The 23,037-nt window shown below is 43.5% G+C and overlaps 1 protein-coding gene across 4 annotated transcripts in view; it reads left to right on the plus strand.

Annotated features, from left to right (window-relative positions):
* Positions 1–23,037, plus strand: part of PLEKHH1 (pleckstrin homology, MyTH4 and FERM domain containing H1) — a 49,747-nt gene that overhangs the window by 12,525 nt on the left and 14,185 nt on the right. The window contains exons 3-22 of one of the 4 annotated variants that reach the window (XM_081851553.1): positions 615–677; positions 2,597–2,758; positions 4,189–4,272; positions 5,015–5,096; positions 7,539–8,509; positions 9,471–9,549; positions 10,020–10,111; positions 12,873–13,023; positions 13,583–13,725; positions 13,986–14,096; positions 14,475–14,561; positions 16,126–16,287; positions 17,428–17,508; positions 17,670–17,849; positions 18,270–18,378; positions 19,634–19,746; positions 20,546–20,719; positions 21,398–21,495; positions 22,107–22,284; positions 22,477–22,632. In XM_081851553.1, the coding sequence (XP_081707679.1) occupies positions 615–677; positions 2,597–2,758; positions 4,189–4,272; positions 5,015–5,096; positions 7,539–8,509; positions 9,471–9,549; positions 10,020–10,111; positions 12,873–13,023; positions 13,583–13,725; positions 13,986–14,096; positions 14,475–14,561; positions 16,126–16,287; positions 17,428–17,508; positions 17,670–17,849; positions 18,270–18,378; positions 19,634–19,746; positions 20,546–20,719; positions 21,398–21,495; positions 22,107–22,284; positions 22,477–22,632 (3,276 nt within the window). The remainder of the gene's footprint in view (positions 1–614; positions 678–2,596; positions 2,759–4,188; positions 4,273–5,014; positions 5,097–7,538; positions 8,510–9,470; positions 9,550–10,019; positions 10,112–12,872; positions 13,024–13,582; positions 13,726–13,985; positions 14,097–14,474; positions 14,562–16,125; positions 16,288–17,427; positions 17,509–17,669; positions 17,850–18,269; positions 18,379–19,633; positions 19,747–20,545; positions 20,720–21,397; positions 21,496–22,106; positions 22,285–22,476; positions 22,633–23,037) is intronic. The other 3 variants (XM_081851554.1, XM_081851555.1, XM_081851556.1) reach the window with 3 other exon arrangements.

Here is a 23,037-nt window from a genome sequence, read left to right on the forward strand (position 1 = left end):
AAACAGTTTCTAGACATTAAAAGATCCTGCGCATCATAGTGATTATATAGTGATGCAGAATCTATCATAAGTCTATCAAAGAGATATGATGAGTTGAATGCTAATGGTGAGCTGGTGGCTTCTAAGTAAGCTGCTTATAGGAGTGGTGAATAGCATGTAAAATGTACCAGAAGGTATCCTTTCCAACCATATAATGAATGTCAAAATTCACTAATGAGAAAATGATGGGTGATAGTACTGTTAAAGAGCTATGTTTTATAATTCTAGAAATGCCAGAGATCACAGTGACAAATGATGGGTTTTATTCTAAAGAAGTAGTAGAAGTAGTAGTAGTAGCATTACTAGTACTACTGGTAGCACAGCATTTCCATGTGCTCCGGCACTCATCGCGGTCTTCCATGCGCCAGTAGCGGTTTAGTCCTGCTGGCCACATGACCTGGAAAGCTGTCTGTGGACAAACGCTGGCTCCCTTGGCCTGAAAGTGAGATGAGCTCCGCACCCCATAGTTGCTTTTGACTGGACTTAACTGTCCAGGGGTCCTTTACCTTACCTTTACCTTTTACTTTAGTAGTAGTGGTAGTAAACCGTTTTTCATGTCTTGTTTTCTTCTGAAGATGCAAGAACTGGAGCAAAGAGTGGTTGAGGCAGAACAGAGAGCCCAAAATGCAGAGAAACAGGTAAGAGCTTCTCTGATATCACTAGTCCCATAACATGTGAAAACCTTTACAGCTGGACGGGCACCCCAAGATTTCTAATTATACAAAGGTTTTCAGTTTCAGGTGACACATTTACACCTTACAGTGTTTATAAGCTTTTAATCGTGTTTCTAAACCTTGCTGTAGCAGCGGAAAAACTGTGTTCTGTGGGCAAAGTCTAAAAAGTATAGCCTTTGAGTCCTCCAAATCATATCCATACCATACATTTAGAACTCATGTCTCTCCCCCGCTCCCCCCACCAAAAAATCATGGGAATTGTAGTTTGTTAAGAGTGCTGGGAATTTTAGCCCTGTGGGGAGTACAGTCCCCAGAATTCCTTGGGAGAGGTCATGACTATTAAAGTGGTATAAATGTGCTTTAAAAGCATCGTGTGGGTGTGATCACAGGGATTCTGTGGCCGATTATTCCCACCATTTTTAGTTGCTAAGCAATTTTTGGGACCCACACAGAATCCAGTTAAGCTACCAAGGATACTATTCTTCAACATCCCTTTTTAAGGGGGGAGGGGGAATGGTGAATGGAAAATTACAGTCCAGGTTGGACCGCCATATCCTGGCCAAACTTGGCGGAGCGAATCAGGCCTGGAGGCTTGGAGTTTGCCGCTGCCTGTTACCAGTGGCACCACCCAGCTCGTTATCTAAGGGAAATGGAAAGGCCTTTCGAAATGCCTTAATTAAATCTGACAGGCTTAGGAAGTGGTTTAATACATCATGTGGAGCTGCCACCCCACAAACAGGTATATTGTGCAGGGAAGCAAAAGACGTCTAGGAAATGAAATGACTTGTGTGCTGAGTCCTAAAGCTGGGTGTTTTTTTCAGCCCCCGAGTTCAGGGTTTTGGATGGTGCTCTTATCTTCAGATAAGGAAGGCAAAATGGTTACTGTCCCAGCTTGGAGGTTTCAGTGTAGAGTCACCACTCAGGCATCAGAAGAGCTGGGAGGGGCTCTTTCCTTAGACGGTAATTATTCCCAAGCTCTGATCCAAACACCGGCAGCTTGGCAGGCTAAGCTTTCTGGCTTGGGGTGCCACACGCTTGCCTTTCAGGTTCAGCGTAGGGGAGAGACTGTTTGCCTCTCTCTGTCTAATGTAGACAGACAGGAGGACAAAACACAGCTTTCTGCAACTCTGGGGCCAGGAATGTCCGCTGGAGCATAACCAGCTTTCATGAAGAAATTGGCACATAGACTGGGAAATATCCCGCACGGCATTGCCAATCTCAATTTGAGGCCTTTGAGGAGGAGGTCAGTAGGCTAGGACCCCGGCTCCGTCAACATTTTAAAAGAGAAAAGCGGAGACTACATTTGAGAAGGTACTCTCAGGCACAACCAAATTATTTATGACATCCCTATAAAGCTTCTGTCCAAAACCCTGGAAGGGGACGGATAACAGAGCTGCTGGGATGGAGAGAGGGAGAGACATGTTCATAGAAAAAGAAGGGGCAGCTGCAGAATGCCTGCCAAATGGCGATTCAGTGCCCCACTTATATGTACCTGTAAGATATGTTTGATGTCTTATTTCTTCTTGTATACTTGGGACTTTCTTGCTGTCTGAAGATGGCAGGCCTTCCGGGCATTTCTTTTAATTATCTTCTGAAAAATGTATTTTCCTTGAGCATTTGAATATTTAGGTTGTATATCCACTTACCTGGAAGTGGAACTTACCTCAGACTAGGCTGAGCAGTGCTGCTAATGTGTTATTTTCAACATCAGATACCAGCGCTCTAGTGGATGGGATTATACGAAGGGACAAATGTGTGAGAGTTCTTTAAGAAGAATCTGCCCTGCCCCAAATAAGGGTCCATTAGTGAATAAACAGTCTATTCCCACAAAGAGTCCAATGTGTTTCCTTCCCTTTCACCACCCATTGTCATTACAATGAAAGTGTGAGGGAATCTTTCAGGTGGAAGTTATGGAAGAGAAACTGAAACTTGCCCACATGAAAACAAGCGGTTCAAGTGTACACAAGAAATACCAGGAGCTGGTGAGCAGAGTGCAAGAAAAGGATGAACTGATCGAGAAACTCGAGACACAGCTGGAAAAGCAGGTAATGAAGCTATTTTAAACTGGGATACACATCTTGCCTCGACAGCCAGTGAGAAAGGTACCATCTGATATTATGGTGTGGTGCAGTGGTTAAGAGCGGTAGACTCATAATCTGGTGAACCGGGTTCGCGTCTCCGCTCCTCCACATGCAGCTGCTGGGTGACCTTGGGCCAGTCACACTTCTTTGAAGTCTCTCAGCCCCACTCACCTCACAGAGTGTTTGTTGTGGGGGAGGAAGGGAAAGGAGAATGTTAGCCGCTTTGAGACTCCTTAAAGGGAGTGAAAGGCAGGATATCGAATCCAAACTACTACTACTACTACTACTACTCTTCCTCTTCTTCTTCTTCTTCTTCTTCTTCTTCTTCTTCTTCTTCTTCTTCCTGCTTCTAAAGTGCATTTATGTCTGTCTCCCCCTTCTCAGGTCAATATTTATTTATTCGAAACAGTTATTGCTGCCCTTGAGTAGAGTTTCCAGAGCAATTTGTAGAAACAATATGACATACATACATAAAACAGGTGACATCCCAAATAAAATGGGTGAACTCATGCAATGGGACTTCCTCTTGCTCCCCTTGCAGTTCCCCCAAATGGCACCCAAATCTGTTCTGGAGTGTTGCGGGTCCCTCTGAAGCTGATTTGAGAGAACTGTGGCAGGGAGGGGAAGGAAGGACAAGTCTCATTATGTCTGCTTGCACAACATTGGATATCCCCCTATAATAGTAATTAATACGTTAGAAGAAGAAGAACAATTTTATTTATTTATTTATTTATTTATTTATTTATTTATTTACGAACGACTGTAAAGGGGGGAGGGAATTATGCCTGGCTCCTAAAGGATAATGCAGTTGGTGCCAGGCACACTTCTCAATAGCCGAGGGAATTCCACAAATACAATCCCAGCACTGAGAAGGCTTTCGTTTTTTCATTCTAAATAAATAAATCTAATAACTACAAATAGGTTGCAGAAAAAAAGAAAAGAAAAGAAAGGAAAGAGAAATTAGTTTAAAAAGAAGAAGTATGGGGCAGAAGAGTTAAGTTGTCACAACTGGCAATAAATAACCATAGGAAACAGCTATGTGATTTAAGTCAATAACAGAATATATTAAGAGGAAAAAGATGCACTGAGAAGGCTGAGAAAGTTTGCCACCAGCTTTACTTTAGATGGCTGGAGCACCTGGTAGAGAGGCTCTAAATATGACTTCAGCACATAGGGAAATTACTATGGGGAAAGTGTTCCTTCTGGCACCTGAGTTCAATGGTCTAGTTCTGATTTGTAGGGAAGTTTCCACAAAGTCTCCAGATTATTCCTTACTGCTATGCAAGAATTGTGCAAGAATAGTGAGCTGTTGCCCATGGCTACACCTGCAATTTCTTCAAGTCAAATGGATCCGCTGCTGTCTTATAACATTTGTCTATTTCTCCTCTTCACAGAAACAACTGAGAGCAGATGATGCTAAAATTGTCCAAGAAAAGGCTGCCAAAATTAAAGACTGGGTGACAGCTAAACTAAGAGAGGTGATGGCCAGTTTGTTTCTTCCACACCCCTAGTCCATAGAATTGTACAACTGCATTGGCATGAAAGGGGTGCTTGCAGTGACACCTCAGTAGGGATACCCTCCTCTGCAATGACATATAAACTTCTGCATTGCACTGTTGGAGAAGACAATTTGTACAGCTGTGTGCCTTCTTTTGTGTGCTGATGGACTGTAGAACTGGGCCAGTAATGACGCTTACAGTACAACCTATGTACAGAGGTACCTCGGGTTACATACGCTTCAGCTTAGATATGCTTCAGGTTACAGACTCCGCTAACCCAGAAATAGTGCTTCAGGTTAAGAACTTTGCTTCAGGATGAGAACAGAAATCGTGCTCCAGCGATGTGGCAGCAGCAGGAGGCCCCATTAGCTAAAGTGGTGCTTCAGGTTAAGAATAGATTCAGGTTAAGAATGGACCTCCAGAATGAATTAAGTTCTTAACCCGAGGTACCACTGTACTTGTTTAGTAATTTAGTTAGTGAAGTCCAAGCTTATTGGTTAAGCAGATCATCGTACTGTTTGGCCGTAAATATACAAGACAAAGGGAACTCTTCCTAGAGATAGGCCTTCCTTTCGAAGAACGTAGGAATTTTCAATTAAATTTATCTTAATTTTCTTGAAATTTTATTAAAGCCAAAAGTCTGGACAGAACTGTTTGTAAAAGAAAAATACTTCAAATGATTTTTTTTTAACATAAAGTGTTTTCTTCTACTGTTTCACAGCTTGAGATGGAAAACCATTACCTCAAGGGTTATAACCTGAAGCTGACTGAGCAGATCAAAGTTCTTCAAGCAGCGCTGCAAGGTAAATATGTAATTTTTAAAATAAATGTCTAGGAACCAGCAGGGAAAGTGAAAAGAAGAACCCTCAGATCTCTGTGCGTTTCACTGCCATTTGTGGTTTCCTTCTAGTACACAGAGGCAGAATGAGCAGAATATGATATTTCCATTTTCCATCATATATACACACACACACACACACACACACATATATATACATACATATATATATATATATATATATATATATATGTATGTATCAGTTTTTAAAAATATATATACTTTGAGGCAGGCTGTCTGTGAGATCTCTGTTTCTGTCTCCATACTAATGGCTGGTCTATTAATTCAGCTGTAAAGGCTATAACTAATGTCAGCGGCAGAAAATCCATTACCTTTAGTGGGGCAACATCAAGCTTTAGATATTATCCTAGGGGTGAAGCTACTTTCTGAAAATCATAAGCAGATTTTCTTTTTTCTTTTTTCACTACGCACTCGGTCATTTCCTGACATGTTTGGATGCTCACTGGCCAAGTTCATGGGTCCACCTAAATGTGGATTGTAGATGTCCCGTGGATGTTGCTTTAACACAATGTTGTTCTTGTACATGCTAAGTACAAGAACTGCAAAATCTCATTAACCTCTCCGTCCCAAGTACATTCTTGTACAACTAAGAATAGCCCCACCCTTTATGTGGCTTATGCAATTGCCGAGGACCATCCAGTGTATCTGTTGCTACATCGTTATTTCCTGAAGCTAGTACATAAAACCCAGATGGGGATCCTGCGGCTGCCCTCCAGTTGCCCTCCAGTTGTTGTTAAACTCCAGACTCCCATTAGCCTTAGCCAGCAAAGCCTATGGTCGGGGACTGTGGGAACTGTAGTCCAGCAAGATCTGATGGGCCACAGGTTCCCCATCCCTAACCTAAAGTATGGGTAATATTGTTGTGCCTTTTTAAACCTATGACATGTATAATATGTCACCCAGCCCAATCATGCATTACATTTTCTATGGGCCTGTTCACATAGTGTACAATTCATACTGGGGCATGATGGTAAATATTGGGTTCCCATGCCTTTCTACTGCACATAGATACATTAAAAGTTACTGGGGGAAGCCTACTTCGCATTTATAGTCTTTGTTCACCCTCTGTGCAACTAAAGACATGGGTTCTTTGTACTGGGTCCTGAAAACTTCATTCCTCAAATGTAAGGGAATTGTATTTTCCAAATTGCGCTCGTTCGCTCTCTAACACCAAATTAGGCATAGCCATGATGCATAGGCAAGCAACCTGGAGCACAGAAGAATTGTATGGAGGTGCCAATCCTGTGCCAATATTACCTGACTGGCCTCAGTTCTCTCTGCAAGCGCAAGCACCTTTCCAGTTGAAAGCTTTGCAAACAACTTCCCATCTGTTTTGATTGCTAGCGGAATGAAATGGTTGCTATAATAACCTGGTATTAAGTGTTCCCAAAATGCCACCAATCAGACAGCTCTGAATGATACATTGACTCCTGCACATAATTGTACTGTCTCATTGTGTCTGATTCAATTCAGCTTCTCCAACATAGGGGCTAATTTGAACCAGGGTTTAATCCCTTCTCTTCCATGCTCAGCATGGCAATGTGACAAGTCATAATGCATAAAACATTGCCTTTGAACATATACAGAGTGGATTTTCTTCACTTTTAAATAGCTACAGTATCTCCACTATGCACCCAAGTGTGTTTGGGATTAATAGGCAGAACTTCCAAAGAAGAGGTCCAGCCTCATGAGTCTCTTTAGCTCCTCTTTTTTATTTTTGTAAATTTAACCACCTCTCTGGAAATAAAATCAATCTCTTGCAGACATCTCTACTGATTAACAGATTTATCTACTGTTTTGTTTACCTGGAAAACTGCAGGTACCTTTACCATGTTAAATACAGATCACTTCTGACAGCATTATACTGATTATTGATTTTGCTGGTTACAAAGGAATCTTTCTCCTTTAGTGTACAAATGAGGAATGCCATTTCACTAGTTTGTTGCTCAAAATAGACTTGTAAGAGCTATTGGGGGTGTTATAATCTGAACTGTATTATCTGGCCATATTTGTCCTCTAATTAACAGATCACCAGAACCATCAGCATGGATGGGTTGGAGGGGTTTCAAATCATTTGGGCTTAAAGATTATAAATTCCTGTTTTTAGAAGAGTGGTCTAATGGAACAAGTTTTCTACATATGATTATCTTGGCTGGCTTTGAAAGAGAAATACAGACAAATACATAGAGGATAAGGTGATTCATGGCTACTAGTTATAGTGGCTGTGTTCTACCTTGAGCATCAGAGGCAGCAGGTCTATGAAACATCAGTTGTTGGGAATCGCAAGTGGAGAGATTGGTGTTGCACTCAGGTCCTGGTTGGTTGTGAGAACAGAATGCTGGACTAGATGGGCTTCTTATGTTCTGACGTCTTTTCCCAATTGCAGATTTGATGACTGTGCCTTCTGAAGAATCTGTTTCCAACTGCAACATCCAGCTGTTTCGAGACCGATTGTCATGCCTCCTTGAGGACTCAGACCGGGATTCCAGGATTCTTGCAATGGACATCAAACAGGCATATCAGAGTGTATCCATGAAAAGGGTTCCTTATATAGCAAGTGTGGTATTTATGAATGATGCCTGTGTAACGGGTGAGGTGAACAAATCGGTGCCTTCTCGGAGCTCACTGAGGCTTATCTCTGACTTCCCAGACTACCAGAACTCTTCGGTAAATGACCTGGTCCCCATCTGCCCATCATCAAACCACCAAGCTGAGACTGTGAAGTTTCATGGAGCTTTAACTTTTCAGTCTCCCCTGGAGGAACTGCAGAATTCCATTGGTGATTCAGACAAGACATTATCTGACTTGTGCAAGCCAGCAGATGGACTGAGTACTGACTTCAGAACTCATAGGTTGTGCTCATCCTCATCTGGGGAAGTGAAAAATGTTCTTAATGGTTCTCTTTCAACATCAACTCCAGCCCTGAAGCTGCCAAAATCCATTACTTCAACCTCCCACAATTTCCAAGGAAGGGAAGCTGGACTAGGTAACAGCATGACTCTCCCCAAAGTTCGGACTCCTAGCAATCCAAGGGACAGCATCCTGCTCGCCAAGCGGCATTATAGCCAACCACAGTCAGGGGCAGATTCCTTCCATCATGTGGCAAACAATGATATCGGCACTTTCAAGCCTATAAGTGCTGTTTCACATTGCCGGGGACAAGTGGAAGAGACTGATATAGATGAGGAAGTAGCTGAGAACATGGAGATGGAAGACTGTTTGGGGGAGGAGGCAGGGATGGATGAAGAGATTCACCAGCAATCTTGCTGTAATAAGGAGACATGGACTTCTGAAACCAGAGTGATGGACCCAGGAGGCAAGCCACCCACTCCTCCGCTGCACAGATTTCCATCTTGGGTAAGATATTCAGAATTCAGTACATGCCCAAGACTTTAATTCACTGCATTTTTTATTTAAAAAACAACAACCTACCAACAACAAAATCATTGCAGTTTGGAAATAACTGTGCATATTGCAAAGGTGTTGTTATTTCAATCTAATGTTATATATCCACATGTTATATATTAGGGACAAATTCTGTTTGCCATCAGAGGAACTGGAACAACTAATAATAAGATCTAAAATAAATATACAAAAACTTCTAAACAATATTCCAACCCAAGTTGTAGCAACAGAAACCAAGATGCTTTTGTAAATAATTTTTCCCATATCTCTGCAAGAATTTTCATATCTCTGTTCTTCTTTCCTTTTTTAAAAGATATATGTAGGTATTGAGAATGAACATATATAGTGCTCGCTTCGGCAGCACGTATACTAAAATTGGAATGATACAGAGAAGAGAATGAACATATGTAATTTTGATATGAACATATTTTCTCCTTCCTGTTCTAATTTCTTGTGTGTTTCACAGTTGCTTCAGGGTATATATCAGAGATTGAAATTACACCTTATCAAGCCAATACAACTATGACCGCTGCTTCCCTCTTTCAAACAAAATTGGAGGTGCATTATTTGTAGGAGAGAAGCAGCTGGTAAAAAGAGTGTGCTCAACACCTCCCTTTCTCTTGCAGCTCCTCTTCCCCCATTCACCCCATCCTCTTCCCTCCCGGTGTATGTTTCCAAGAATAGTCTATTTACAATTAAACTGTAGGTGGACCTTTTGTGTCTCCCTTTCTATCCAAAAGACAGCTTACGCGTTTGTGCCACCAGAGATATGCTTGTAGCTCAGTTGCTAGTAACTCTCTGGTAAAGACGACAGGACCCGAAGAAGGGACAAAGCAGCCCAAGTTGCCTTAAGTTCACCAAAAGTTACATTTTTGCTTTGTCTTTTCCCCTTGATCTTTCCCCCTTGTTTTAGGAGAGTCGGATCTATGCAGTAGCCAAGTCTGGCATGAGGCTTTCAGAAGTGGCTCTTGGGAGTGACCCTTCTAGCCGGAGTAAGTACTAGCCAAAATTGCCCCAAAGATTCTATACATGACCAGATACCGCTAGTGTTATCCGGTGGTATATTTTCAGAACATTTGGTCATGTAAACTCTTCTGTGATAAATGTACTACGGACTGAATTTATACCACATTTGCTGGTATACTGTATATTTGGTGATAAAGGGCATTTAGTCACAGAAACGTGCTCCACTAAAGGGCACCTCCATCAATTATGGCTTTCTTTGTTGTGGAGATACGGGAGATGAAAGATGGGTAGCCTTTACAAACACATAGTCTTTCAATGTGGTTTCAGATATAATGGTTATTTGTTAATCTTGGTCAGAGCCCCTGTTACCACATAAATGTTGATTATCCACATAGCCCCATCTAGCTAATTTAAACCCATCCATTTAAACATGCTGTGGGGATGCTAATTGCAGCTTGTCATTTTTCTTTCTTTCCTTTACGTATAAAAATCTCAGCTTCAAATTCTTCAAGCTATTCACCTGCTGGAACATTCACCTGCCTCATTTACAGAAATGTCACTGTGCCTGTGTACACCATGCTAAAAGGGGTAAGGACGATGACACTTGTGTTAGGACCAATATGGGAAGGTGGACAACTCTGTGGGAACAGATGTGGAAAGCAATAAACTGGTAGGAGAGCTCATAGCAGGGACGGAGGAGAAATTTGTTCAGTCAACATTTTAAAGAAAACTGATCTTATTCTCCAGTTCTGACCCATATGCAAATCTGAATGCAGGTATCAACTGAATTGTGCACTTCTCTGAGTTTTGTGATGCAGTTTCAGTACAAAAAAAATGCACACAGTAAGGTATATTTTATATTAAGCATACATATAAGTGCATATTTTATGGGGAAATGCTTTGAAAAGCATACAAAATGTATATTTTAGGGAAATAATGTGTACAAAATGCAAATAACAAGTACAGTGGTGCCTCGCAAGACGAAATTAATTCGTTCCGCAAGTCTCTTCGTCTTGCGAGTTTTTCGTCTTGCGATGCACGGTTTTCCATAGGAATGCATTGAAAATCAATTAATGCGTTCCTATGGAAACCGCCTTCCCCCGACCTCTTCTGGCGGCATTTTAAAATCGCCCGGGACAGCGGAGGACTTCTCCGCTGTCCGGGCGATTTAAAAGCCCCTGGGAAGGCAAGCAGGGGGGACGAAGCCTGGGCGCTCCTTGCGGAGAGTTGCCAGCGCGCCCAGGCTTCGCGGCCCCGCCGCCCGGCTTCGGGACATCGTTCCGATGCCAGGCGGCGGGGGGAGGCTTTCTCGCCCCGCCGCCCGGCATCGGGACGATGCCCCGAAGCCGGGCGGCGGGGGGAGGCGTTCCTGCCCCGAAGCCGGGCGGCGGGGGGAGACTTTCCCGCCTCACCACCCGGCATCGGGGCATCGTTCCGATGCCGGGCGGCGGGGGGAGACTTTCCCGCCTCGCCGCCCGGCATCGGGGCATCGTTCCGATGCCGGGCGGCGGGGGGAGACTTTCCCGCCTCGCCGCCCGGCATCGGGGCATCGTTCCGATGCCGGGCGGCGGGGGGAGACTTTCCCGCCTCGCCGCCCGGCTTCGGGGCATCGTTCCGATGCCGGGCGGCGGGGGGAGACTTTCCCGCCCCGCCGCTCGGCTTCGGGACATCGTTCCGATGCCGGGCGGCAGGGGGAGACTTTCCCGCCTCGCCGCCCGGCATCGGGGCATCCTTCCGAAGCCCGGCGGCGGGAGGAGGTGTCCCCGCCCCGCCGCCAGGCTTCGGAGGAGGTCCGAGGACAGCGGGGAAGACGAGCTGCGCTTCCCCGCTGTCCCGGAGATTTCCCTATGGGCTGTCGTCTTGCAAAGCAAGCCCATAGGGAAATTCGTCTTGCGAAGCGCCTCCAAAACGGAAAACCCTTTCGTCTAGCGGGTTTTCCGTCTTGCGAGGCGTTCGTCTTGCGGGGCACCACTGTATACAAAATGTGTGCTCCAGCGTTGTGTGAACAATTTACACACAATTCTGGTTCGTTTTTTTCTTAAACCTGTCAAGAAACTAGACAGAACAGAGCACATGCAAAGTAGACATGTGATGGAAATAGGTCCTTGGAAATCTAATTTCTTACTACTGGCAGAAAACTATAAGGAAAAGTAATTATATTTGTAATAAAGCTATACAGTTTACTGAGGGGGAGGAATCAAGCGAACATTCAAATCAGGCAGATGACCATCATACATACATACATACATACATACATGTAATCTAAACCCCCCCCCATGTAAACTTTGTGCAAGCAAATCAGGATGAAGGCTCATCTGCAGGTCTATCATTCAGTTCAGATCAGTCTCCTTGTATGCATGAAGATGTCTCATACTCACATGGCTACACCTTAAATTGTCTAGATAACTGTTAAGTGAATCTTGCCTGTGCTGTATGTCTGCACACACACCACACACACGCTGCCTGGTCTCATCCTCTTCCCAGAAGTCAGAAAGACCTCAAGCTAGGCTCATATTTGCATTTGAAACTACAGGCAATGACCAAGTTAGATGCGTCCGAATGATGCAAAACCCAGAAGTAGGCCCAAAATAGCATAAAGACGTTATGGGAGCGGGCTTACTTTTTGTTCCCCATGAGATACTTTTTCTGCCACAACCTGTTAAATACTAACTAAAATAAGACAATGTTGTTGCATGCTAACCCAATCTCCAAGCAGTGCAGGATTCCAGGGGTTCCAAGTGCTTACAGTTTCCTGAGATCGATGGGCAGCAGAGACTGTAGTATCTTAAAGAAACAGTTTACTGTATTTACACCCTGAGCCTACGACGGAGGGGCTCACATCATTAACACCACAAGAAGGTCTTGCTTCTCCCATAGCCACAGCCTTGGATTCAAGCAGAAATGATGTGTATCTCTCCTTCCTAAGCTTCTGCCTTTTTCCCCTAACCCTAATTGCCATTGGTAGGGCAGGCATATGCAAACTCAGCCCTCCAGATATTTTGGGACCACACCTCCCATCATCCCTAGCTAACAGGACCAGTGGTTAGGGATGATGGGAACTGTAGTCTCAAAACATCTGGAGGGCCGAGTTTGCCTATGCCTGCTCTAGGGCATAGAGAATGAAATGAACAACTATAGGGGCTTGCTTCTTTTGATCTAGGGCCAGAGTGTAGAGACAGAACAATGTAACTGGTTTTCTTGTGCTAGCTCTTTTTATTATTTTGTAAAATGTATATGCTGCTTGAATGTAAAAACAAAACAAAAAACCTCAAGCCAGTTTACGAAAGGTTCTTGTGAACTGTGATGCCTACGTTCCCTTTTATCCTGACTTTGGAGGCTTGTTTTCCAGAAAGCTACCCAAATCAGCAACGTTCCTTTCTTAGACGAGTCCTCCGGCTCTGATGATGACTGCAGCTCTCATGTGAGCTTCAGAACCTCCAATGCAGGATCTGAATGCAGAAAAGCAAGCATACCAGGCAGTCCTCGTGCAGTGAAGCGAGGTAAGAGGAAGGAAGTACAGTATTGCTTTCTGGATTGCTAGGAAAAGGACCTTTAAAATGATTTAAAAGCATCTGCAGGTAGCAGACCAGAATCATCAGGGAATTTGGGGCTTCAACTGTAGTAGAACTATCAGCACAATTCTAGGCACTTCCACTTCAGTGGAGCTTACTGCCAAGTAAGTGTGTTTTTAAAAACCAGTCTAGAGATTATCTTTTATCTGCTATAAATTATAAGTCAGCTCCCCAGCATACGGGGGAAAGTTCATAAACTTTACTGCGATCCTTCTGTTAGTCCACCTGAAATCTTGCTGCTTCAGCTCTAAAAAAAATGAACATCTCACAACAGGTCATACACTAGGGAAAAGGCGTGTCAGTTTTGCCTTTGCAATCAAGGTGTTTTGCTAGTAATGTTAGTTTTGGGTTATTAGATGACTGGTAATTCGGCTATTAGATGATTGGTAAATTCGTGAGCCTGTTTCAATAGTTTTGGTTCTGCATGCAAGCTTGGTCTTACTGAACCAGGCAAGCATGCATGTTCTTGGGTTCTTTTTATTTGTAGCAGGAGTCTCTATGTCTTCGCTAAGCTCAGAGAGTGACTACGCCATCCCCCCTGATGCCTACTCCGTTGATGAAGATTATTCTGAACCAGAGCACAAGTTGCAGCGGACATCATCCTATTCCACGGATGGTGGAGTGTGCAGTGTAAGCTATCCCTCCCACCACCAACACCATCTGCACTTTGGGCAGCCTTAGCATCAACCTTTTCAAATAGAACAAATCCGGTGCCTGCCAGCTGGTGAGGGGTGTGGCCTAGGGAGAGGGATGTGACTGGGGAGGGGTTCTGGGCTTGGAGGAATCCCAAAGGAATCCAGCTAAAGAAGGCAGGAGGGCCTGAGGTTCCCCAGCCCTGGTTTTCACCTTGTCCATTGCACAGGAAAATATATCTGTTTTATTTCATCTAGGAGCTACTGGAGAAATCTGGCTATTTGCTGAAAATGGGCAACCAGGTGAAGGCATGGAAGAGGTGGTGGTTTGTGTTGAGAAATGGACAGATCATGTATTATAAGTCCCCGGTGAGTTAGTAGTAAATCCTCATATTCAATAGTTTTAATAAACTACTCATCCTCTGGCCATCTTTGATATGTTTTTTTTTATCCCCAATATCAGTAACAGAATCGAGATATTATTCCCTCCAAAGAACGCACACAAAAACCACCATCACTCATAATCCCACCTACTAAAACTGGGGCTGTTGATTGATTTATTGATCAATGCATGCTTTCAGCCCTAATTTTTAAAATATTTATTAGCAACATTATCATGTCCTGGGTGCTTTCTCTGCTGTAAACCAGCCACGTATGCAGAATGTTACCTGGAGGTTGTGCCTCACCTTTTCTCCATCCCTTATATTGTATTCCTCATTGTCTCTTGCATTTCCTTCCCCTCTCCAGAGTGATGTCATCTGCAAGCCCCAGGGGCAGGTGGAACTGAATTCTTCTTGCCAGATCATACGGGGTGAAGGATCTCAAACATTCCAAGTGAGCATTGCTTTTGACCTTTGTTTCTTATTTCTGAAGTCTAAAGGGCACTAACAGATTGGCAGGGAGAGAAAATGTTTTAATTGAGACAACTTTCCCTGTCATGACAAACCTGAATTGAAGTTCTTGGTTTTCATATGGTTTTGCCCTGCAGAAAAGATCAGGCAGATTAAGTTCATATACTAGAAGACCTGAAACCTAATACTCAACGTAAACTTAACCTTTAATGTTTGAAGAAAGCTGTAAAAAGGTTTTGACACAGCCCACTTTCCTGTAAAGTCTCCCAAGTATTATTGCACTTCTGTCAATAATGCAGAAACATCTAAATTACAGCACTTTGATCTGTTCAGATTCATTACACATACTTTTTAAAAAAACAATTGAATGCCTTTTATTCCATCATACATAAAATATAAGCACAAATAAAAATAGAAGATGCAAAAATATCAGAAATGTCAACAGGGGCCACATATCCATTCTCTTAATCTGTCATCAAAATCGGAAGATGTGAGGATACAGATACATTCTCAAATCACACGAAATTTCGTAACTATCAGCCATATTTGACGAAGGTTAAATCCTGCTTACATCACTTATACTCATGATGGCTATTTTCTACCTCCAGTGTCTGAGGGAGTATGCCACTGAATACTGGTTGTTGAAAATCCCAAGTGGGGAGAGGGCACTGCTACACTTGGGTCCTTCCTATGGGCTTCCTGTAGGCATCTGGTCAGCCACTGTGAGAACAGGATGTTAGGGACCTTTGAGGGACCTTTGGCCTAATCCAGCAGGGATCTTGTTATGTTATTATGTCCCCTTTGTACAAAACTTGCAGTAGTGCTCCTGCAATGTTTGCAGAGCAGTGCTGCCGCTGGAATTTCTTCTGGAATTTCTTCTGCTGCCAGTTCTTCTCTGGATATCACCTGGCCCATGAATAGGCAAACTAAGGCCCAGGGGCCAGATTTGGCCCAATCGCCTTCTAAATCCGGCCCACGGACGGTTCGGGAATCAGTGTGTTTTTACACGAGTAGAATGTGTCCTTTTATTTAAAATGCACCTCTGGGTTATTTGTGGGGCATAGGAATTTTTTCTTTTTTTTCCCTTTCAAAATATAGTCCGGCCCTCCACAAGGTCTGAGGGACAGTGGTTCGGCCCCCCACTGAAAGAGTTTGCTGACCCCTGACCTAGCTTGATTATTATATCCTCGAATGGCATTGAAGAGCAACTAAATTTTTAGGTGTGTGTCATAATAGACAACACACTGGCAATTCATCTCACTGAGTGCGTCGCAGTTCTGCTCCCCCCCCCCCTTTGGCAGCTCATCAATGCCAATGGAAGAAATAGCTGAACAGCTTCCTAGCTTTGTGGGGGGCAGGTAACAAAATGGATGAAGAGTCACAGTGCCTCTATTATGTTTCGAAGGCACTTTTATCTTGCATTGAAAGGTTCTAGTGATTGTGGCCAGAAAATTAGAAAGCAACTCATTTACTGCAATAACAACATTAATATGGCAAAAGCCTTCATGCTTGGTTGTAGCAACATGTAATATTTCCTTCACCTTTAGCTCATCACTGAAAAACGAACCTATTTCCTGTCAGCTGACTCTCCTAACATTCTGGAAGAATGGATTTGTGTCCTTCAAAACATCCTGAAGGTGCAGGCGACCAGTCCTACGGAAGTCCCTCTCAGTGATGCCAAACCCACTGTGAAAGGCTGGCTCACCAAGGTACTGCATATCTGCACCAGAAATAGTGTCCTTTGCCAACCTGCTGCTCCTTAGGTGCTGTGGACTATAATTTCCATTGATCTAATGGGAGTTGTAGCCCAGAATACGTGGAGGGCACCAGGTTGGCAAAGGCTGAGATGCAACACAACTGTGGGACAGCACAGGTAGATTAATATCCACTACAATAAATACACAAAAGAATTAAACCCAGCATTGATAGACTGTAACAAACCTACTGTTGCAATACTTAATTGATAGGTTGATTCACATAGACTTTGAACTCGGATTCACCATCTCGTCTCTCAGGTGTGGGCTGAGCAGAAGAGCTTTGGCTGAAGTAGGGTCTGGCCCTTTCAAGAGCTACTTTTTCATTGCTTTGCTGAGTATACTGTAGCAGCCTGAAGGCAGCCAAAATAAAAAGCTCCTCAAAGCAAGGTTCTACTGTCTTAAGCGGACCAGGGCTTCTCCATGTAGTTGGTTGGGGACATTTTGACATGATCCTCTTTCCTACATGATGGTTGGACATCCCGCACCCCTCCGACAAGATTTGAAGCAGTGTTTTAGTACAGCAGTTTCTACGGGTTGGAATTTAAATCTAGACAGCCAAACCAAGTTGGTCTAAGAGCCAGTATGGTGTAGTGGTTAAGAGCGGTAGTCTCGTAATCTGGAGAACCGGGTTCGTGTCTCTGCTCCTCCACATGCAGCTGCTGGGTGACCTTGGGCTAGTCACACTTCTTTGAAGTCTCTCAGCCCCACTCACCTCACAGAGTGTTTGTTGTGGGGGAGGAAGGGAAAGGAGAATGTTAGCCGCTTTGAGACTCCTTAAAGGGAGTGAAAGGCGGGATATCAAATCCAAACTCTTCTTCTTCTTCTTCTAAGTAAGAATATTATCAAACTCAACAGTGTCTTATACTAAACAAGAATTTAAATTAAATAATCTTTAATAGGAAGCAGAGCATCTTTTCCTTTGTAGATCTTCAGAACTATATTTCAAAACACAACAATCATTATGTTTTTTAATCAAAGAGGGGAGAAAGATAGAAAAGTGTGTGTGTGCAATTCTAAGTTTTCCAGAAAAATGAATGAACTCATGCAAACAAGTTGAAAGAAAATCTTTTTATTCCTGGGCTGTTTCTGCAGGTGAAACATGGACACTCCAAGCTGGTTTGGTGTGCGCTGATTGGAAAAACATTTTACTATTATCGCAGTCAGGAAGACAAGGTATTTTTAATCCGCTTTTATATTCAGCGTTTTTCTCATCGGTCCTAGCCAATAGCTCCTTACACAGCCTGTAACCTCCTGTTTTTATTACTATTTATTGATTTAACGCACACATGTATTTTCTACCATGCAGCTTAACCTGTTTGGCCTTCTTTTCTCAGTGCCCCCTTGGCCATTTGCACCTGCGGGAATCAAAGGTGGAAGAAGTGGATCGCTCCTGTGATTCTGATGAAGATTATGAGGCTAATGGTGGGGGGCTACTTTCTTCACATTGCACCCTGGTTATTCACCCTCCGGAGCAGAGTCCCACCTACCTACTCATTCGTACCAAACAGGAGAAGGTATTTAGGAAAATAATAATTGGCCACATTACAGAATAGATGCATTTTAAATAATGAATTCCGTTATTTAAAATGTACCTATTCTATTGCATACTCATGGGAGGGCTCCAGATTATCAGCAATGGAACATTAAGTACGCTATGCTTTGCTGGGAAAATGTGACAGTCATATTTTCCCAGGTACAAATTCTTTGCAATTTTAGTGCTTGCAAAGTATAACTTCCCTCCAGCTGTGAGGGAAGGAGTGCGTCCCTGTTATAGACTGAGAAACAAGCTGCATTTGCTGGAGACTGAAGAAATTAGCCCTGTAAATCTATCACTGGTGCCAGATGATACACCCAGATGGTATACTATATGTTTATAGTTCTTAGGTTGATCTATGAGATTTTCAGCTCAGTCTTCTTTGCCCTTTTATTCCAAGGATACCTGGTTGTACCATCTGACTGTAGCAGCAGGAAGTAGCAGTGCAAAGGCAGGCACTGCGTATGAGCAGCTGATTGGGAAGCTACTAGATGCAGAAGGAGACCCAAGTAAGTAAAAAGGGAAATATTTTTCCCAGAGAGCTTGTGTTGTTGTCATTTGTCAACATGGTGGCTTCCCCTCCTCCTGATCCAAGGTTGTAACAGACAATTTTGAAGCACAGGAATTGGAAATGTTCTGGCAGATAGATACGTTCTTCCTCTTATGACATCTCCACAGTGGTGAGCAGGCACAATGAATGTGCAAAATCCAACTAAGTAGACTGTAAAGACAGTTCTGCTCCCATCCTTGCCCTGACCAGATGTGAAGTAACAGAGCCTTCATTCAGGCTTCCTTAACCTTGGTCCTCCAGGTGTTTTTGGCCTGCAACTCCCATGATCCCAGTGGTCAGGGATGCTGGGAATTGTAGTCTCAAAACATCTGGAGGGCCAAGGTTGAGGAAGCCTGCCTTAATTAAACGCAGTATATTTGGACTATAGAAGATAAAAAGACTAAATGGTGCTCTCCTCACAACTGAAATGAGACCTTTCTATAAGTGGCCTTTTTGCTGTTGTGCTGTGTTAATCAGAAAAGTTAGGGCTTGCCGATCAGAAGGTCAGCGGTTTGAATCCCCACGACAGGGTGAGCTCCCGTTGTTCGGTCCCAGCTCCTGCCAACCTAGCAGTTTGAAAGCACGTCCAAGTGCAAGTAGATAAATGGGTACTGCTCTGGCAGGAAGGTAAACGGTGTTTCCGTGCACTGCTCTGGTTCACCAGAAGCAGTTTAGTCATGCTGGTCACATGACCCTGAAGCTGTCTGCGGACAAACGTCTGCTCCCTCGGCCTACAGAGCGAGATGAGCGCGCAACACCAGAATCATCTGCGACTGGACCTAATGGTCAAGGGTACCTTTACCTTTACCTTTACATGCTCAGGCCACATTGCTTGAGAATGCAGGTGAGTGCCTAATATTTAGAAGATATTCTGTAACAAAACTCCCTTCATGTTGAAACCTAGCAAGTCTGGGAGAAGGATTGTAGCCTGACCACCTCCCCAATGTCCTGCATTTCCATTAGTGCAGAGTTTTTAACATGGCAGAAAATTCAAGCACATAGTTCCTCACCTGCATTTTGAAATGGGATGTCCCCAGGAGGGCTGTGCTTTGTGCTATTTTCTAACTGTGCTGAATGGCTCTAAGTCCAAAGATGCTGATGAAGTAGCATGGTGCTGTCAACTTCTGATTCATTCGGCAGAGTTTTAATATTCCTTTGCAATATCCCTTGCCCTGTGCAGCGTCTAACTAGCTTTGTCCCTCCCACTGATTCAGATTCTCCCTTGTGGAAACATCCTATGCTGTGTTACAGCAAAGAGGGGCTGCAGGCTTCCCTCACCACTCTGCCTTCAGAAGCACTGCAGACAGAGGCCCTCAAACTCTTCAAGGTATTTACAGAGACGGCTCTCCAAATATACTATTCAAGCATTTTATTTTATTATTGAAGAAAGATGAAAGGGAGAGTCAAGTTTGCACATGGCCCAAAAGCAACTTAAAACTCTTCCCTTTCTCTCTTGCTGCCCCGTAATCTTGGAACTGCCTTTTGGAACACCTACGATGCCCATCATCTTGCTTAATTCACATCCTTCAATACCCTTTTCATGAAGCCTTTGACACAGTCCCCTAGTTCCTACACCCTACAATAACGCAGACTGTAACTTAGCATGTGCAACTGAAACAACCACATGTTGTTTCCCTGTTAAGCCCCTGCCTCTGCTTCACTTCCTGTGCCATATACTGAATTGTAAGTTCCTTGGGGCAGGGACATGTCATTTTGTAATCTCTTCTGAGAAACGCAGTGCATGCTGATGGCCCTGTCTAAATACAGTCAAACCTTGGTTGTTGAATGTCTCGGCTGCCGAACATTTCGGAAGCCAAACGCCCAAAACCCAGAAGTGAATGTCTCCATTTTCGAATGCATTTAACTGGAAGTTAAATGGCTTCCAAGGTGCGTTTTTCATTTTTTCCCATTGCCTTTGCAACCAGCCCTTTGATCCTTGGTTTTCAAACATTTCAGAAGTCGAACGGACTTCCAGGACGGATTACGTTCGGAAACCAAGGTTCCACTGTAGTCGTCATCATCATTGCCGTAGATGATAAACTTGTTAATTGTTGTGAGGAAAATGTAATGATACTATTGCTTCCATCTCAGTTAATGTACTTCTGTTCTCCACCCCCCTTTATCAGTCTTGCCAGCTGTTTATCAACATTCCTGTGGAAGCTCCATCTATTGATTATCATGTGACCCTGGCTCAGACAGCACTCCAGGTCTGCCTGACTCACAGTGAGCTACAGAATGAAATCTATTGTCAGTTAGTCAAACAGACCAGCAGGGAAGCTCAGAATCACTCCGTCATCCAGGTGAATGTTCCCCTGTTCAAGGTGCCGATTGCCACGTCTGAATTTAAATGACTTATTAACAGAGAACTTCTTTACATGTTTGCATTTGCACTGGAGGCAATTGTATTTATTTCCACAGAAACCTTTTTTCCTTTTTTGGTCATGTGTGATAAGTAGTTTGATTCCCTGCAGAAGGGTAACATACAGACAAAGCCTGAGAAATGATAACTGAAAAGGTAAAGTCAGGACATACTCATTCAGCTCCACCGGATATAGAATGGAAGCCTTCACAGTGACACTGAAAAGTGGTTGATCACTGCCTCAGAAAACCTGAATACAGATCTACTCACCTAATGCCTAGCTTAGACCTTATACTGGTCTGATAGTGGTGGAATGAAGTCCTTGTAATAAGGCTTCTTCATGTTTGATGGGAGCTGAAGCATATTTTTAATGGTAAGGGCACCCAGGCAAGCAACCTCAGCAAATTGCTGCTCCCCGGTAGAGTTGTATCTATTTACACTAGTATATATCCTTTGCAAAACTGGCTCCCTCCCTCAAAACTATTGCTTCGGTAGCATTTGTGATGTGTGAATCAACCATCCAGGAGAATTGGGTAGATTATATTTTTGTCTTGAGAATAAATGGCAGGGACAACAGAAATGGTGGCTTTATTCACAGTAACCCTGTTTTTCTTCACAGTGCTGGCAATTACTAGCTCTTTGCGCTCCTCTCTTCCTGCCTCAGCAACATTTCCTTTGGTATCTCAAGCATCACCTACAGCAGCATGCAGACCCCAGGTGAAGTGCTTGTCTTGTCTGGGTTAAACTGGAGTCAGTTTTTATGAATGGATCTAATAGGACGCGATAAACAACTACCTGACATTCAGAGGACATCTTAAGGCAGCCCTGTTCAGGGAAGTTTTAAATGTGTGATTTTAGTGTATTTTTGGTTTCTATGGAAGCCGCCCAGAGTGGCTGGGGAAACCCAGCCAGATGGGCGGGGTACAAATAATAAATTATTATTGTTGTTGTTGTTGTTATTATTATTATTATTATTATTAAACTTATTATTATTATTAAACTTATTCTCGCTAACGGAAGAAATGTTTAATTTTGAATCCATGGCTGCGGCTATGGGAGAAATAATACCATTTGGGGGTGTTAATGCTGTGAAGACCTCCATTGCAGGCTCAGGTTGCATATATGTGTAAATAAACCATATATCATAAAAACACCACAGTCTCTGCTGTGCCTCATTTCCAAAAGGAAACACTGACCCTGGGTGAGCACCTGGAACCCCTGGTGACATGCAATAGCATGATAGTTATAGAAAAAGCAATAATTGCAATAGTGCAATGGGTGTTTCTGAAACATATTTTACTCCCCCCCCCCCCGATTCTGTGATTTAGAACCGAAATAGGCAAGTATGCCATCTACTGTCGAAGATCAATGGAGCGCACTTTGAAAGCTAGAGAGCGAGAAGCTAGACCTTCCCGAATGGAGGTCATGTCCATTTTGCTGAGGAATCCCTACCACCACTCACTCCCCTTCAGCATCCCAGTACACTTCATGAATGGGACCTACCAGGTGAGACAAGAGGGCTGGGTGACTTTACACTGAGAAGATTTCAAGGCTGGGTAAAATGACTCCTCCGCCTCAGTACAGAATTTGCCGTGGGTTATGCTTGCCGATGGATCTGTACAGCTAAACTGTGTCCATGTGCTCACCCATCAGCAATGATTTTGTCTTCATGATTGTTTCTCAACTGTTTCATTTCAGGTGGTTGGTTTTGATGGCTCCTCAACTGTGGATGAGTTCTTGCAGCGGCTGAACCAGGAGACAGGAATGAGGCTGTCGTCCAACTCGGGGTTTTACCTATTTACAGACGATCCTTCTGGTAGGGATCTAGAACACTGCCTACAAGGCCCTATGAAGGTGATTACGCATGATTACTCATTATTATTATTCATATTAATATTATTAATTAAATTTCTATACCGCCCTTGATCTGAGGATCGCAGGGCGGTTTACAATAGAAAAACACAAAAACACATAGTACAGTAACAAACAAAAGCAATAACCCTGCCACACACAGTTTAAAAGTCAATAGATTGTTTAATTAGCCAAAGGCGTGGGAGAAGATGAACATTTTTGCCTGGCACGCTAGGTGAGCCCCCCTGGGGAAAGCATTCCACAAGCGGGGAGCCACTGCAGAAAAGGCCTGTTCTTGTCTTGCCACCCTCTGGGCATCTTGTGCAGGAGGCACATGAACAAGGGCCTCAGATGATGATAACTCAAAATGCATACCTCCCCAAAACCCAATATAATCCAATAACCGCC

The sequence above is a fragment of the Podarcis erhardii genome (genome assembly GCF_964252035.2).
Source record: "Podarcis erhardii genome assembly, chromosome: 1".
Taxonomy (NCBI): Eukaryota; Metazoa; Chordata; class Lepidosauria; order Squamata; family Lacertidae; genus Podarcis; species Podarcis erhardii.